The 14,528-nt window shown below is 37.4% G+C and overlaps 2 protein-coding genes across 6 annotated transcripts in view; one reads left to right on the top strand and one right to left on the bottom strand.

Annotated features, from left to right (window-relative positions):
• The window catches only part of LOC121390455 (Hermansky-Pudlak syndrome 3 protein-like), a 49,214-nt gene extending 44,058 nt beyond the window's left edge, over positions 1–5,156 (bottom strand). Inside the window, exons 1-5 of the mRNA XM_041522274.1 lie at positions 4,895–5,156; positions 3,153–4,058; positions 1,789–1,902; positions 1,214–1,389; positions 536–652 (exon numbers count right to left, since the gene is read on the bottom strand). Coding sequence (XP_041378208.1) covers positions 536–652; positions 1,214–1,389; positions 1,789–1,902; positions 3,153–4,058; positions 4,895–5,114 — 1,533 coding nt within the window. The 5' untranslated portion in view covers positions 5,115–5,156. The remainder of the gene's footprint in view (positions 1–535; positions 653–1,213; positions 1,390–1,788; positions 1,903–3,152; positions 4,059–4,894) is intronic.
• Positions 5,157–7,180: 2,024 nt separating this feature from the next.
• The window catches only part of LOC121389865 (voltage-gated potassium channel subunit beta-2-like), a 118,189-nt gene continuing 110,841 nt past the window's right edge, over positions 7,181–14,528 (top strand). For 4 of the 5 annotated variants that reach the window (XM_041521517.1, XM_041521512.1, XM_041521515.1 and 1 more), the window contains exon 1: positions 7,181–7,289. The gene's annotated coding sequence lies outside the window, so the exon portion shown is untranslated. The remainder of the gene's footprint in view (positions 7,290–14,528) is intronic. The other variant, XM_041521513.1, reaches the window with a different exon arrangement.

Here is a 14,528-nt window from a genome sequence, read left to right on the forward strand (position 1 = left end):
TCTTTAATTATCTCTGTGGTCCTTAACAGGCCCATAGGAATGATATCTGGAGTAGGGTACCATGCAGCAGACCTTGATATGGAAAACACTGATGGGAAGGAAGGAAGGAAATGTTTTATTTAACAATACTCTCAACACATTTTATTTACGGTTATATGGCATCAGATATATGGTTAAGAACCACACATTGAGAGAGGAAACCCACTGTCGCCACTTCATGGGCTACTCTTTTCGATTAGGAGCAAGGATCTTTATGCACCATCCCACAGACAGGATAACACATACCACGGCTTTTGATATACCAGTCATGGTGCACTGGCTGGAGCGAGAAATAGCCCAATGGGCCCACCGACAAAATTGATAGGTCTCATTAATAGCTGCCCTAACATAAATTGTGGGGAGCTTTTTAAGATATTACCATACCAATACCAAATAAATTCTGTCAGTAATGAGATCTAAAAATGACTCTCCTTGAACTAGTATCAGGGCAGCGAGTGATGGGGAGCAAGAGCGATAGCTCCTCTTAAATGGTTACCTTGGTTACATAGTCAAAATCTTCTACATTGTACACTGCAGTGAGACCGCATCGCGACGTGTAGGTTTCTAACCCAGTCTTTGTAACAACGTGTAACAGCTTGTGAGTAGGAAGAATCTAAAAAAAGAAGAAACAAGCTTTTACCGATTAATATTTCAAACAGTGACATCATCACTGGAAAAGATTCAATTTAAATAAATAAATAAATAAATAAATTTAATTTAATGTATGACTTATCAAATCTATTTGTAGCACTAAAATCAGCATTAACATGTCAAAAATTATGGGCATTCCCAAAGATCCTAATTACATATTCCCACGCTATCTTTCACTGACAAAATGTATTTTTAAATATTATCTTTGAAAGTTTTTTGAAGCAAAATACATATTCCTCAAAAAAGGTATGACATACTCTTTGTGTATCATCCTGTGTGTGACCCTGACAGGTATGCCAAAGTAAATAATGTATACACTTTTTGTAAGAATCGTTTCCACTGAAACCACCTAAGTTAATAATGGCAACTATGCTCGTTTCCATGAAGTTTGTTTTTTGTAAGTGCATTAAAATTTGTTGAATTTGATTGGGGATAACTACTGTATGCTGCATTTGACCACTTGCTACAATCCAGTGCTTCAATTTGAACGACTTTCTCCGAAATACAAACAAACCACAGGTACCTTCATAGCACTGGTTGTATACTTGTAGAGAGTAGTCTTGTGTAACCGTGGTAACAGGGAATACATGCTGGATCCACGAAAGCCGCTCACTATACAGCTCATTCCAATGAGATTGTGAAAGTTTGGAGAATGCACCGGGACTGTGCTGTAAGTCTCGGACGAACTTCTTGGAGTTCCTGGAAAACATTCAACAAGCAGACTTCCATAAGAAATTTAATTGTTGGTAAAATGATAGAAATAATTAACTGAAAACTGATAGCAAATGTTGCCAATCAAAAGTTTGAAAATAAAATGTTCCCTGAGTTTACATGTTGATTGTATAAATATAACTTTTAAAATCACTCGAACAATCAATCAGTTTTGTGATAACTATTACATTCTATAATTAAAACCTGCAAACAGTTCTAGACATAGCTAAAAATGTTGAAATAGTGTTTCCTAACAAAGGGAGACAACTACTACAAACAAGGAGGTAATTTTACCCATGTTCCATTAATTAGTTTGAATTTACTGAAAACAATATAAAATAATAATAATAAAAAAAAAAATTGCAAACAATAATAATAAAATTTTACCATGGAAGTAGGATGGTATAAGTTTGACCTCTTGCCAATCTTCTTTGAGGTCAAAGTCACAGAGGTGAAGGACAGTTGACGCTTTCACTCCTCCAGATGACTTGAATGGTCCCCCTGTAAACAAATACCATTAGGGTAAACAATGATGCTGGCTGGATGAAAGGATAGACAGACAGATGGAGGATCAGATTACTGGACGGGTGGATGGTCACATGGATGGATGGATGGATGAAGGATGGATGGACAGATGATTCGATAGATGAATGCATGGATGGGTAGATGGATGGATGGATGGACTGATGGATGGATGGATGGATGGATGGACGGACGGATGGATGGATGGATGGACGAATTGATGTATACATGGACGGTTAGATGGATGCATGCATGAATAGAAAGATGGATGCATTCATGGATAGATGGAAGCATGAATGAATAGATAGATGGAAGCATGAATGAATAGATAGACGAATGCATGCATGAATAGATAAATAAATGCATGCATGAATAGACAGATGGATCGATGCATGCATGAACAGACTAATGCATGCATGAATATATAGATGGATGGATGCATGCATGAATAGACTAATGCATGCATGAATAGATAGATGGATGGATGCATGCATGAATAGACTAATGCATGCATGAATAGATGGATGCATGCATGCATGATTGGATAGATAGATGCATGCATGATTGGATAGATGGATGCATGCATGGATGGATAGACAGATGGATGCATGCAGGACAGGGCTTCTAGATTATGGTAGCCCCACTCCCATGGCTAGTGATATTCAATGTTGGGCTAGTAAATAATTACTATAACTAGCCCGACGGCTGGTGGAAAAAAAACCTTGTCAAATGCAGCATTTACATATTTTGTAAATATGAATATCATGCCCCCTCTTTAAACCCCTATCTAAGGAGTTTTAAGCTCAATCTCCCTCTTTAGGTGAAATATCTGATTATTACTGTTAGTAAAATTGTATTTATTTAAAGTAGGGCTAGTGAATATTAGGGCTAGTACATTTTTAAAATCCCTGATCCCATGGCTAGTGGATTTTTATAAAATTCTAGAAGCCCTGCAGAAATAGATAGATGGATGCATGCATGAATAAATAAGATGGATGCATGCAAAAGTAGATAGATGAATGCACGCATGAATAGATAGATGAATGCATGCATGAATAGATAGATGGATGGATGCATGCATGAATAGATAGATGGATGAATGCATGAATAGATAGATGGATGCATGGCTGGTTGGTTGGATTGATGCACTGATAGATGGTTGGATGGATAGATATTCTATAAGTTAGGTGCTAAAATACTGTCAAAGTCCTTCGCATCAAATGCCTCACCTCTCATATCCTGCAACACTGGAGGGGAACCTTTCTGAAGCAATGACTTCGACCGTCCTTGTAAACCCTGTAGGTTCAGGATTACCTCCCCTGTTTCAGAGTCTTCTCCGTCAAATCGCCACGACTTGTAAAACTTGTCGTCTGTGATTTCCGTCACCTCTGTTCCTGCAGATGTTGAGAACTGAGCCGGACTTGGATTCGTAGATCTGAGCAGACCGACTGAAGAAAATTCACTTACTTTACTAATGACGGACGACACAGGGTTTGATTTATCGTCATCATATTTTTCGACTTCAGATCTCGTTGATACATTACTGTTACTGTGTAGTGACGACAAGGGAGAAGATTCTCTAGAAAAATTGTGACATTGAACTTGTTCAGTATCGGGTTTTCCCCAGTCTTTTTTTCCACGAGCGTGCAAAACCGATGAAGCAGCTCCCTCTGTTGCTTCAGTGTACTCCAGTCGAATGACCTGACATTCATTGCGGGAAGCGCACACCATAAATTCCTCACACAGTGATAAAGCTTCAACACTAAAGTTCCAACACAGTTCAAGGAATATATCCACATCCAGGTATGTGCCGTCAGAATTTGGCATGACCTTTTCTACGATGTGAAAAACCTTGACCTCACGGTCAACGGCAATGGCAAAGTTTCCCGTAGACTCACAAATACCAATGTCAGATACATTTTTGTCCACTGGTATTTCGACCACATCCAGATGTGCTGATTGGCCGGTTGTTGTTGCTGTTGTTGTTGCCACAGGCTGGGTTTTTCCAGCCAATCGGACTTTGGCTCTCATCTTCATGCCAGGAGAAGACTCCATGTCCCAGTTTAAATAAACGCGAATGAATTTGGTAGTATTCTTCCATGCTGTCTTATACTCCAGCGTCAAGAGACAATTTTCTGAAGAAAAAACTAAATTAAATGAAAGGAATGTTTGTTTAATGACACCCCAGCACATGTATTAGATATGTGACACTTGCCAGGCTACTAGATTTTTTTTTTTTTTTGCACATATGATTTAACACCCAACAGCCAATATATTTTGGTGCTTAGGTGTTATTAAACATCCATTCAGTAATATAAAGTGCTATAACTGTAGTTTTATTAAGTGTATACACTAGTATTTCACAGTATACTGCTCACGGTTTAAAAACATTTTTTTACCTTAAAATAAAATGTAAAAATAAAAGATTTAGCTATTTTACTTTTTTAAATTTATTAAAATTAAGGGGCTACCAATTTTTACTACATAGGGGACTAGTTGGGACAGGACGAAAATGAATTAAATGGTCCACCAAGGGGGTTCAAACATATAACCAAAGTTTGGAATAGCATAGATCACTGATGCTAAGTTATAACTTATATATACATGTACATAATGTCACTTCATGTGCATGTGCAAGAAGGTTTTTTTGTTGTTTTCTGTTTTGTTTTTGTTTGTTTGTTGTTGTTGTTTGTTGTTGTTGTGGGTTGTTTGAGGGGGGGGGGGGGTGTCGAGACATGACACCCTGTAAAACACATTTTAAAAAAAATTAGCTTGAGCAGATGGAGTTGTTAACTATCCAAACTAGTGGCCCTATAGACTATAGTCTGACTAGTGGGGTTTCGATCTCCGATAACTCCCACTCCCTCCCACCCCCCCCCCCACACCCCCCACCCCACAGTGACACACTCATCGTCAATAGAAAGAACCGGTAACACCCTAAATGACTGGTTGAATAGCCCATTGTGCATACTTGCTGAACTAAAGAGTAGTTTCTCCACAAGAGAAACTGTATCAAAGCGTTTCTTTTCCTTGATCTCTCGACATTCATCGCGAAGTGAAAAAATAACAACCGAACATCTCCGAGTCGCTACGAACACTTGATTGCCACTCGCACATATTGCCAGCGGCTCATCTTGAATCGAAATCACTCTTTTCGATCGAAAATTATGACACTGCAATACTTTAACCATTGTTTTTAAATTTTAAGTTGTGTTATCAATGGACAGCGCCATTTTGACCAATGTTCAGTCATGTGATCAAACAATTCCCGAGTACAATATTCGGAAAACATCGGTCGATTACGGACTTCACGTCTGGCTCGCGTTGCACATGTAATACTAATGCTTATCAGCGCAGATTTATGTTTTAATGTAGATGAGATGCAGTTGATAGTAGTGGGCTTTGGCAGGGCCGTAGCTAGCAGTGTGTGTGTGTGGGGGGGGGGGGGGCGACAAGAGGGCACTTGCCCCCCCCCCCCCCCCCATATTTTTAATTATATATTTATCCTGTATTCAGTAGACTTGCCTATCAAAGGCATATTACGTACTTTCAAGGTAGATCCCATTCAAACCAATATCTATAGGGGAAGTATAGGTTTCATATCCATCCGTCTGTCTGTCCGTCCGTCTGTCCAACATACAGTTTTCCAGATGTTTTTTCCCAATGCCTCAAGACATTTAGCTAAAACTGTGTGTAGGCCTATAGCTTTATGATCATGGAATATTACAGATCAAGTTTGATTTTCGTGGCGATTTACCCAGTTTTGACAGATATGACCCTTGAATTTAGGAGATGCGAAAAATAGTTTTCCGAACTTTGTTTTTGCAATGACTCAAGATACTGAGCTGAATTTTGTGTATGGCTTTATTATGTTCTGTTACAAATCAAGTTTGACTTTCATATCAATTTACCCTCCTTTTTTTCATAGAGTTGAACTTACGGGGTATGAAAATTAGTCTCCCTCACCTTGTTTTTTCGATGCTTGAAGATACTGAGATGAAATTTTGAATGTAGCTTTATTATGTATTGTTACAGATCGAGATTAACTTTTATAACGATTTACCAATTTTTCACAGTTGTGACACTTAGGCGATACAATCATTTGTTGGGCACGGTAAGGGACATGTATTGCTTTAGCAGTTCTCAGAATGCTTATTTGTTTATTGTATTTTTAACGTGGGTTTTTTGTATCGTTTTTCAGCACTTAGGAGGAGAGTTAAAACCACCACATTGAAAGCGATAAATAACTAGGAATTGCCAACAAACCTGTGACGAAAGCAATAAATTAAGTGTTTCACTTTTTCATTTTGGGATTTTCGTACAGTGTATTGATTAATGATGAAGAAAAAAACAACCAAAACCCACTCGAGTTGCATCCTCGAGTAACCGTGAACCGGCCTATTGAAGGAAAATGTTTTTTTTGCACACGCGCATTGTAATGTACGATCGATTTGATGAAATAATGTTTTACCTTGTTCACTTTATTGTCAAAATCAACCAACAAATGTTAATATACATACCATTTTCTGTTGTGAAGAGATTAAATGCATGTCGTAGTCTAATGTTGACATTCTTTGGCTACTCCCGTAAACCGGGATATTGTTTTTCAAGAGTGACGCATATCACGTGACGTCACCAAAACTCTTATGCAATGAATCTGCGAAGGAGATCAGACTTTAACAATGACAGCTGTGTGAAACTGTTGTTTATTTAGGTTTGTTTAATATTAAACACCATTTAATATACTGCGCACAGTGCAAAATGGCGGTTGTGTATTAATTCCCTATGTATAAAACCAGTTTAAATGTCTAGACTTGTCTTTTCCTCATTTGTGCACTTTGTTTTGGAGAAGGTTTTTTTAATTCAACAAAAGTATTTTGATGTCATGGTTCAATCGTAAAATCAAACGTAAATAGACCGGTTTATGGGGTAGCCCAGTTCACGTTTTTTCACAATCAGGGCTAGCTCTGGGTGAACACAAAGTCTCGCCAAATTATTTATTAAGTTTCAAAAATGACAGAAAACCAATTATTTTCTAATAAAATGTAGTAAAATTATTTTGCCAAATCAAAATAAAATTCGCCATTTGTTTTCAAAATTCGCCAATTGTTTGCAAAATTCGCCAATTGTTTTCAAAATTCGCAATTGGCGAATTTGGCGAATGCCAGAGCTAGCTCTGACAATAATATGTATGGAGTGCAACCACAAAATCCCCAAACCATATATTTACATGTTAGAGTTACGTCCCTTGGACAAATAACTAGACGACAGCGGCAGTTTCGAAAAAAAAGAGAGAAGCATGTCTTGACAGATGTGGCTAAATGAGCGTTCGGGGGCTGTTGCCTTGCGGTGCATGGATGACAAGGGTGAGCTTTAATAACATACAATCCACTTTTAATTTGCTAGTTTTGTCACACATATGGTCAACCTTTTCACAGTTTCTTGCAGCTTGTTGGCTGCAAACTGCGCAATCGATCGAGTTCAGACTCCACTTGCTGAACATAGCAGACGCCAGTCACTGAATGAGCGACTCGTTCTGAGTGGGAGGTTTTTATTCGATAATGTTCAGCCTTTTTGTAGAATCTGTGTGCCACTTAGGAATGGTGGGAGAGAGAGATGGATGGTAGAGGGGGAGGGGAAGATTTACCAGCATTTTTTTTTTCTGTTTACCTTCGGTTGAGAGAGAGAGAGAGAGAGAGAGAGAGAGAGAGAGAGAGAGATGCAGACTTTCGTTTTTGAAAAACCCAGGAGTGCTAAAAATGGCACTCCTCAAAATGCTTACGGGGGGGGGGGGGGGGGGGGGGGGGGGGGGGGGGGGGTGGTGGTGGAAATCACACTCCTCAAAATGCAGAGGAGGGAAAAATCGTACCCTCAAAAACAATCAGAATTGGAGGCAAGAGACCAAGAGGAATTGCATCCATGAACATGATTAAGTCTGAGGAGTAATGATTTCTAAAATAAATACCTTAAGAGTTAATGTTTTGTGTTTTCAAAATAAATATCCTAATTTAACTAATATGATGGTTGTTCTCAAAGATGAAGGAATGGGCCATTGTAGTCTTACACAAGAAAAAGAAACACCATGAACACAACATTTATCGATTTCTTATGTATTATATGCAAAACAACCCTAATGTAAAATTAATTTTAAAATATCCATGCTTTACACTCGGTAAATTCGAATTACTGAGTTGAAATTAAATCAGTGTTTGTTTCAGGTGTCCGTCAACCGATCACATGTACTAGAAATCTGACTCTACCAAGGTCAATGTCCTTGGCTTTAAATCACATGGCAGTATCGTGAAACAAAGTAGAAATGTGCAAATACGTCGCTATGCTATTAAAAACAAAACCTGCTTTACTAAATTAGATTTTTGTAGGTGTACACGTTTACTGTGATATCAACATGTATAAACATTATACACATCATAGAATTATTGGACAACGCACCTATTTTTTCTGTACGTGATCAAAATGACGACAGTGTAAAATAAATTTCACGAACATTACCTGCATTGTACGAAATTAAACAAAACGAAAACCGATGAGATCTTAATAATAAGTGAACTCCTAGATGATTGGCTCAGTGTAAAGATAACCAACCAATCATGTTTCAATTTATCAATTTATAAAAAGTATTCTAGGACATTCATTGTGAACAGAATGGAATGGTTTGTGACGTTGTGGATTGGATTCAATAAACAATTAAAATGGCCGAGTTAAAAAAAAAAAATGCAAGCGTGATTTGTTCAATTTAGGTTGTGCGTTATTTCGTGCCTGTCAGATTGAGTTGATGGGGGTTCATGGGCATGATAGCGCTCGCGCCCATCAAAAACGAAAGTCTGGATATGCAAACAGTCACAAGAGCAAGGATCGACACTTAGAGATACAGAAAGAGATATAGTGATAGAGGCAGATAGATATACAGCACTGAGAGCTTTAGCAAGATAAAGGGGCAGTGACAGAGAGCGATAGAGATGCAGACTGAGACCAAGGGACACATGCCAGTACAGAAATACAGAGTGAGAGACAGAAAGGAAGAAAGTGATAGAGAGACACAGACATACAGCTTTAAGATCTAAATAAAATATTGATTATTCTATTCTATAGAACTAGAAAGACAGAGAGTGAGAGACAGATGGAAAGTGAGACAGAGAGAAAGAGAGACAGTGCTAGAGACAAGACAGTTCTGAGAGAGAGAGAGCAAGAGAGAAAGTGAGAGCGAGAGAAAGTGAGAATGATACAAAGTGAGACAGAGAGCGGTAACATTTTGACTTCTTTTCTTTCCTCTTGATAGTTTATTCGATAACAGCCTTGGTAGAATCTGTGTCATTTAAGAATGGTACTTTTGGTAGAAGGGGAGGGAAGGTAGAGGCAGGGATATTGGGGAGGGAATGAAATTAGAGGAGGAATAAGGAATATTTGCCAGGGTGTTTTTTTCTGTTCACCTTGGATTGAGAGAGAAAAAGAAACATACAGAAAGAGAGACAATGATAAAAACAGACATATAGCTCTCCGAGAAAGAGACGAGGGTGTGTAGTGGTGCAACGATATGGTCAAAACCGTATTGCGATATAAGAAACTGTATTGCAAAATGTATTGCAATATAGTTGATATTTTTTTTTTTTTTTTTAATGAAAACAGAAGGCATAACTTTTTAATTATCTTTATTAGTTTCAGCTGTTAGGCTAAATGTTTTAGGCCATATTTTTTTTTTTAAGACAATACTATTCTACTAAACACCGGTGTGACGGTGTCAAACTATTTATAAATTGTCACATTTGGAAATCCTTACTATCAGGCTTTTCCATTGCTGCTCGCTTGACACGGAAATGTATGTATTGAGTCGCAATGTTTCGGCCAATCGACCTAACCAGAGCTGAGGTTATTAGCCGAGGTATTTTGAACGATCGGCCAAAGTATTCCGAGTGCAGTGAAAAAACAGTGAAGTGTGATTCTCATTTGTTGGTTTATTTCTTTGAAGACGATAGCTGTAGCCGTTTTCCAATGTAAATGAACAATGAATGATAATGTGTAAGTAACAAAACATTTATTTGTAATTATCGTTAACTGGTTATTTTCATTGGACTTTTAACACGTTTTGTTTAGAAGTTAGAATCAAGTATAACCGACCTATCACTTCGTATGCCAACAAGTAAGCCGACTACGCTTGACGTGATTGTTACATTTCCTGTCATCACCAATTAATAAAATGATGTGGTTTTTGTTTGTTTGTTTGCCTATTTCAAGTCAAATAAGATACAAGGAAAAATATAGCATATAAAAATCGCGATACGCAAAACTGTACCGCGATTTGTATCGAGCTGATCAATTATCGCAGTATACCGGTATACTGGTTTATCGTTGCAGCACTAAGGGTGTGTAACTGTGTGTGTTGTTTTAGGTGGGTTACATAATATATTTAACTTCTTTACTTTCCTCCAGTGTGTTATCATTTCATGTTATTACATTATTTCACTGACACTTTTAAGTCAGATACTAAAGTTTTATGATTAATATTATTAAACGTGTTGATAACCCTTTCATATGTAATAGGTTCTAACTTGAAAGCTTTTCTTTATTGGTTGATACAGTACGAAACTCCCAAACCGTGAAAAATGTTTTTGTCATCAAACACATTACAAAATACTTCAGGCTTTAAAATTTCACAGTAATGATCATTTCCAATACAGTGTAGGTAAAATCATGGAACCAAAAGTTTGTTTTCCCTGATTATTATATCGAGTACAACTATTCAACAAAAATAATATAAACAGTTTCCGATGGGTTCCCATGATCACAAGGCACGGAACCGAAAAAGTGTCCCATGAAGTTTGAAATCCTATGGCCTGTACTTCCAATATTTCGGCAGCTTCCTCGCTGCCTTCCTCGGGGGATTGCAATTCTCAGTAACTACGTAATATCCATTCTGGTATACTACGAAATGAAAAAACTGCTCACATGCCGATATTTCTAGTTTATATACTCAAAATTACTGTGAATTTGTATGTATCTGAGATGGCTCTCTTACATAATTTCAGGAGAGCAGTTTCTTGCTTACCATCAATTTTTAAACCATAAGCACTTTAATTAATGTCAGTGTCTTTAAAGATATACCAGTGAATCATTTTTGATGCTTAGGTTTTGGTATCAACTAGGATTTAGTTACGATAAGTTGGTTGAGCTCTCACCTGAGAGTGAGGTGCTTGCATCACAGGAACAAACATCCTTGGTGAATCCATTCAACTGATTGAGTTTTTTCTTGTTTCAACTAGTGCACCACAACTGGTCAAAGGCCATGACTGTGCTTTCCTGTCTCTGGGAAAGTGCATATAAAAGATCCCTTGCTGTTAATGGAAAAATGTAGCAAGTTTTCTCTAATGACTGAGTCAGTTACCAAATGATTGATATCCAATAGCTAGTGATTAATTAATCAATGTGTTCTAGTGGTGTCGTTAAACAAAAGAAACCTTTTTGGTATCAACCTAATTTAATTATGTTAAGACAATAATAGCTGTTTATTCTGTAATTGCATTTCCACCTGTTTTTATTTTGAATGATATCTCTCTGAGATTAAAACGATAGCACTTGGCCCGTATACACAGCGAGAAGAAGTCACTGGGGATGAATAAAATTTAAATAACAGTAATTCTCCAGGTAGATGGTATATGTTCCAAGATTGATTATTAGGCAGTCATATTATTTAGAGATCAACTGTTAGATTACTATGTAATTGACAGTTGAATAATGCCAGTTCATTCCATCAAAAACGACAGTGCCAGGCCCCTGAGTAGTACATTTATTTGGTTAATCAATATTTTATTTAGGCTATCCCTTGATGAGATCTCAAAATAGCAAGATTCCATTACCAACTGCAATCACAGTCAAAATGCCATGTTGATTCTTATTCAGGGAACATTTTGTTCAGAATCGTGTCGCAATTCACTACTAAAGTTTCAGGAGATCTCTACACAGTTTTCAAACATTAAACAGTATTTGCTAATAAATTTTCAGTTGACTAGAAATTTTGCGGAAAAAAAATTGAAAAAGAAAAAATGTCCTTGTTGTTTTTTCCTGATCTGGCAGCTCCTCGTATCTTTCAACTTATTTTCCTGTCTACTGCGAGAGGTGTCTCTTGTGGCTACCCATGCCACACACTTGCCACCTGCCACTTCCCTTTAGCTGTGGGCTTTGTCTGACCATTTTGGAAAAGTTAAAAAGTTTGTTTTGTTTAACGACACTAGAGCACATTGATTTATTAATCATCGGTTATTGGATGCCAGACATTTGGTAATTCTGACATATAGTCTTAGAGATGAAAACTGCTACATGTTTCAATTAGTAGCAAGGGATCTGTTATATGCATCAATTGTTTCTGCCAGAGGGTAAAATGGGTATGGCGCCATACCGACTTCGTTTTGCAGATTTTATTTTTTAAAGCTAACCTTTTGACAAAATTAATGACTGTTATCATTAATTACTGTATGATTTTCTTAACCCTTGTTGACTGCAGTTACATTCAATTCCATAGTGCCATACCCAAACATTTCTTCCTGGCAGAAACGCTAGTACCATCCCACAGACATGATAGCACACGTGATAGCACATACCACAGCATTAGATATGCCAGTCATGGTGCTCTAGCTAGAGCGAGAAATAGCCCAATAGGCCCACAGACGGACATCTTTCCCAGACATACCATGCATCAGGAGAGAGCTTGACCACTGAGCTGCACCCCTCCCCAATTTGAAGAAAGTTCAATGGTTACTTGTGGCATTAATTGTTGTGAGGTACCTGTAACCACCTGTACTATACTCCCCTACTGCTGGCAAAGGTGGTGGAGTTGTTATTTAAGTACTTATAAGATTTTGTTGAAAACAATAAAGTTAAAATTTGTTTTGTTTAATGACGCCACTAGAGCACATTGATTAATTAATCATCAGCTACTGGATGTCAAACATTTGGTAAATTTAAAATCAGAGGAAACCATCTACTTTTTCCCTAATGCAGAAAGGTATCTTTTATATGTACTTTCCTACATACAGGAAAGCACATATTACAGTCTTTGACCAATTGTGCACTGGTTGGACTCGAGAAAAAACCCCAATCAGTTGAATGGATCCATCGAGGTGGTTCGATCCTGTGACACAAGTACCTCAAGCTGGCTGAACTAAATCCTGCCCTTGTTGAAAACAGTACTGTTCTTGACTTTCTTGATATTTAGTACTATAACCTCCTAGGAACCTGTATGACCATTCTCAACTTACATGTATTTTGATGTATCCTTTTGAGTTCAAGTGACCTTTTATTATGAACAGTTATTCTGATTGTGTTATAAGCTGCTGGCATATGTCTGCCAGAAGTGTTTTAATTCAGGGTTTCTACCAGGAGGTAAAATGGGTATGGCGCCATACCCCCCATTTTTTTTTTAAGTTAACTTTTTCACAAAATTAATTACACTTTATCATTACTGAATGATTTGTTTTAACCTAACCCTAGAGATAACCCATTTTCATTCTGGGGGAGGCCCCCCATACTCCCTGTTGACTGTGTTTGCATTCAATTCCATACCAAAAATGTATTTCTGGCAGAAACACTGTAATTGGATGAAAAACGGTCTTGTTATCAGGAGATCACATGAAGAGTAAGGTCTACATGTATTACCGGGTATCAGTTATATTGGTGACAGCCGACAGTGTAAGCGGCTTAAGAACTGCCAAAATTAATTATCTGGTTGTCATGGCAGTGGAATACATGCATAGATATTTATCAGTTCTCGAGCACCATGCAATAAGAACATGCAATAAAAACATAAAATGGTCGGCTCACACATTAATGGTGTTTATGTAGAATGGATGTTTGGTGTTTGACAACTCTCCAAAGCTGATAACATCAGAATATAATTCCAATCTGTAAATTGTTTGTTGATTGATCCAAATAATACCATGTGACTGCATGAACATCAGTTACCAGCCTCGGTGGTGTAGTGGTTAAGCTATCGGACATAAGGCTGGTAGGTACTGGGTTTGCAGCTTGGTAACAGCTCCCACCCAGTGCTAGTTTTAACGACTCAATGGGTAGGTGTAAGACCACTACACCCTTTTTTCTCTCACAAACCACTAACGACTAAAACAAAACCAACTGTCCTGAATAGACAGTCCAGATAGCAGAGGTGTGTACCCAGGACAGCGTGCTTGAATCTTAATTGGATATAAGCACGAAGAAGAAGAAAAAACCATGAACATTTGTTTAGCATACTACTTTTGGCAATGTTTAAAAAACTAAATCTAGATCATTTCAACGGTTTTCTTAATTCTTTACTGTTTCAAATTAATATTTAAAGTAACATAATCCTGAATCAGTAAATGTTAATGTTTATTGAAAAAAACATTCAAACATAATTGTAAAAATGTTACTTGAGTCTTGTAAGAAAATTAGAATTCTTAATTTGGCCACTGATTGGAAAAGCCAAACCATAGAATGAGGATTCCCCTTATGCAGTGTATTAATATTCTCAAAAAAGAAGAAAAAGAAGTTTGTTTTGTTTAATGACACCACTGGAGCACATTTATTAATAATCGGCTATTGGATGTCAGACATTTTGT

The sequence above is a fragment of the Gigantopelta aegis genome, chromosome 15 (genome assembly GCF_016097555.1).
Source record: "Gigantopelta aegis isolate Gae_Host chromosome 15, Gae_host_genome, whole genome shotgun sequence".
NCBI classification, from domain to species: Eukaryota; Metazoa; Mollusca; class Gastropoda; order Neomphalida; family Peltospiridae; genus Gigantopelta; species Gigantopelta aegis.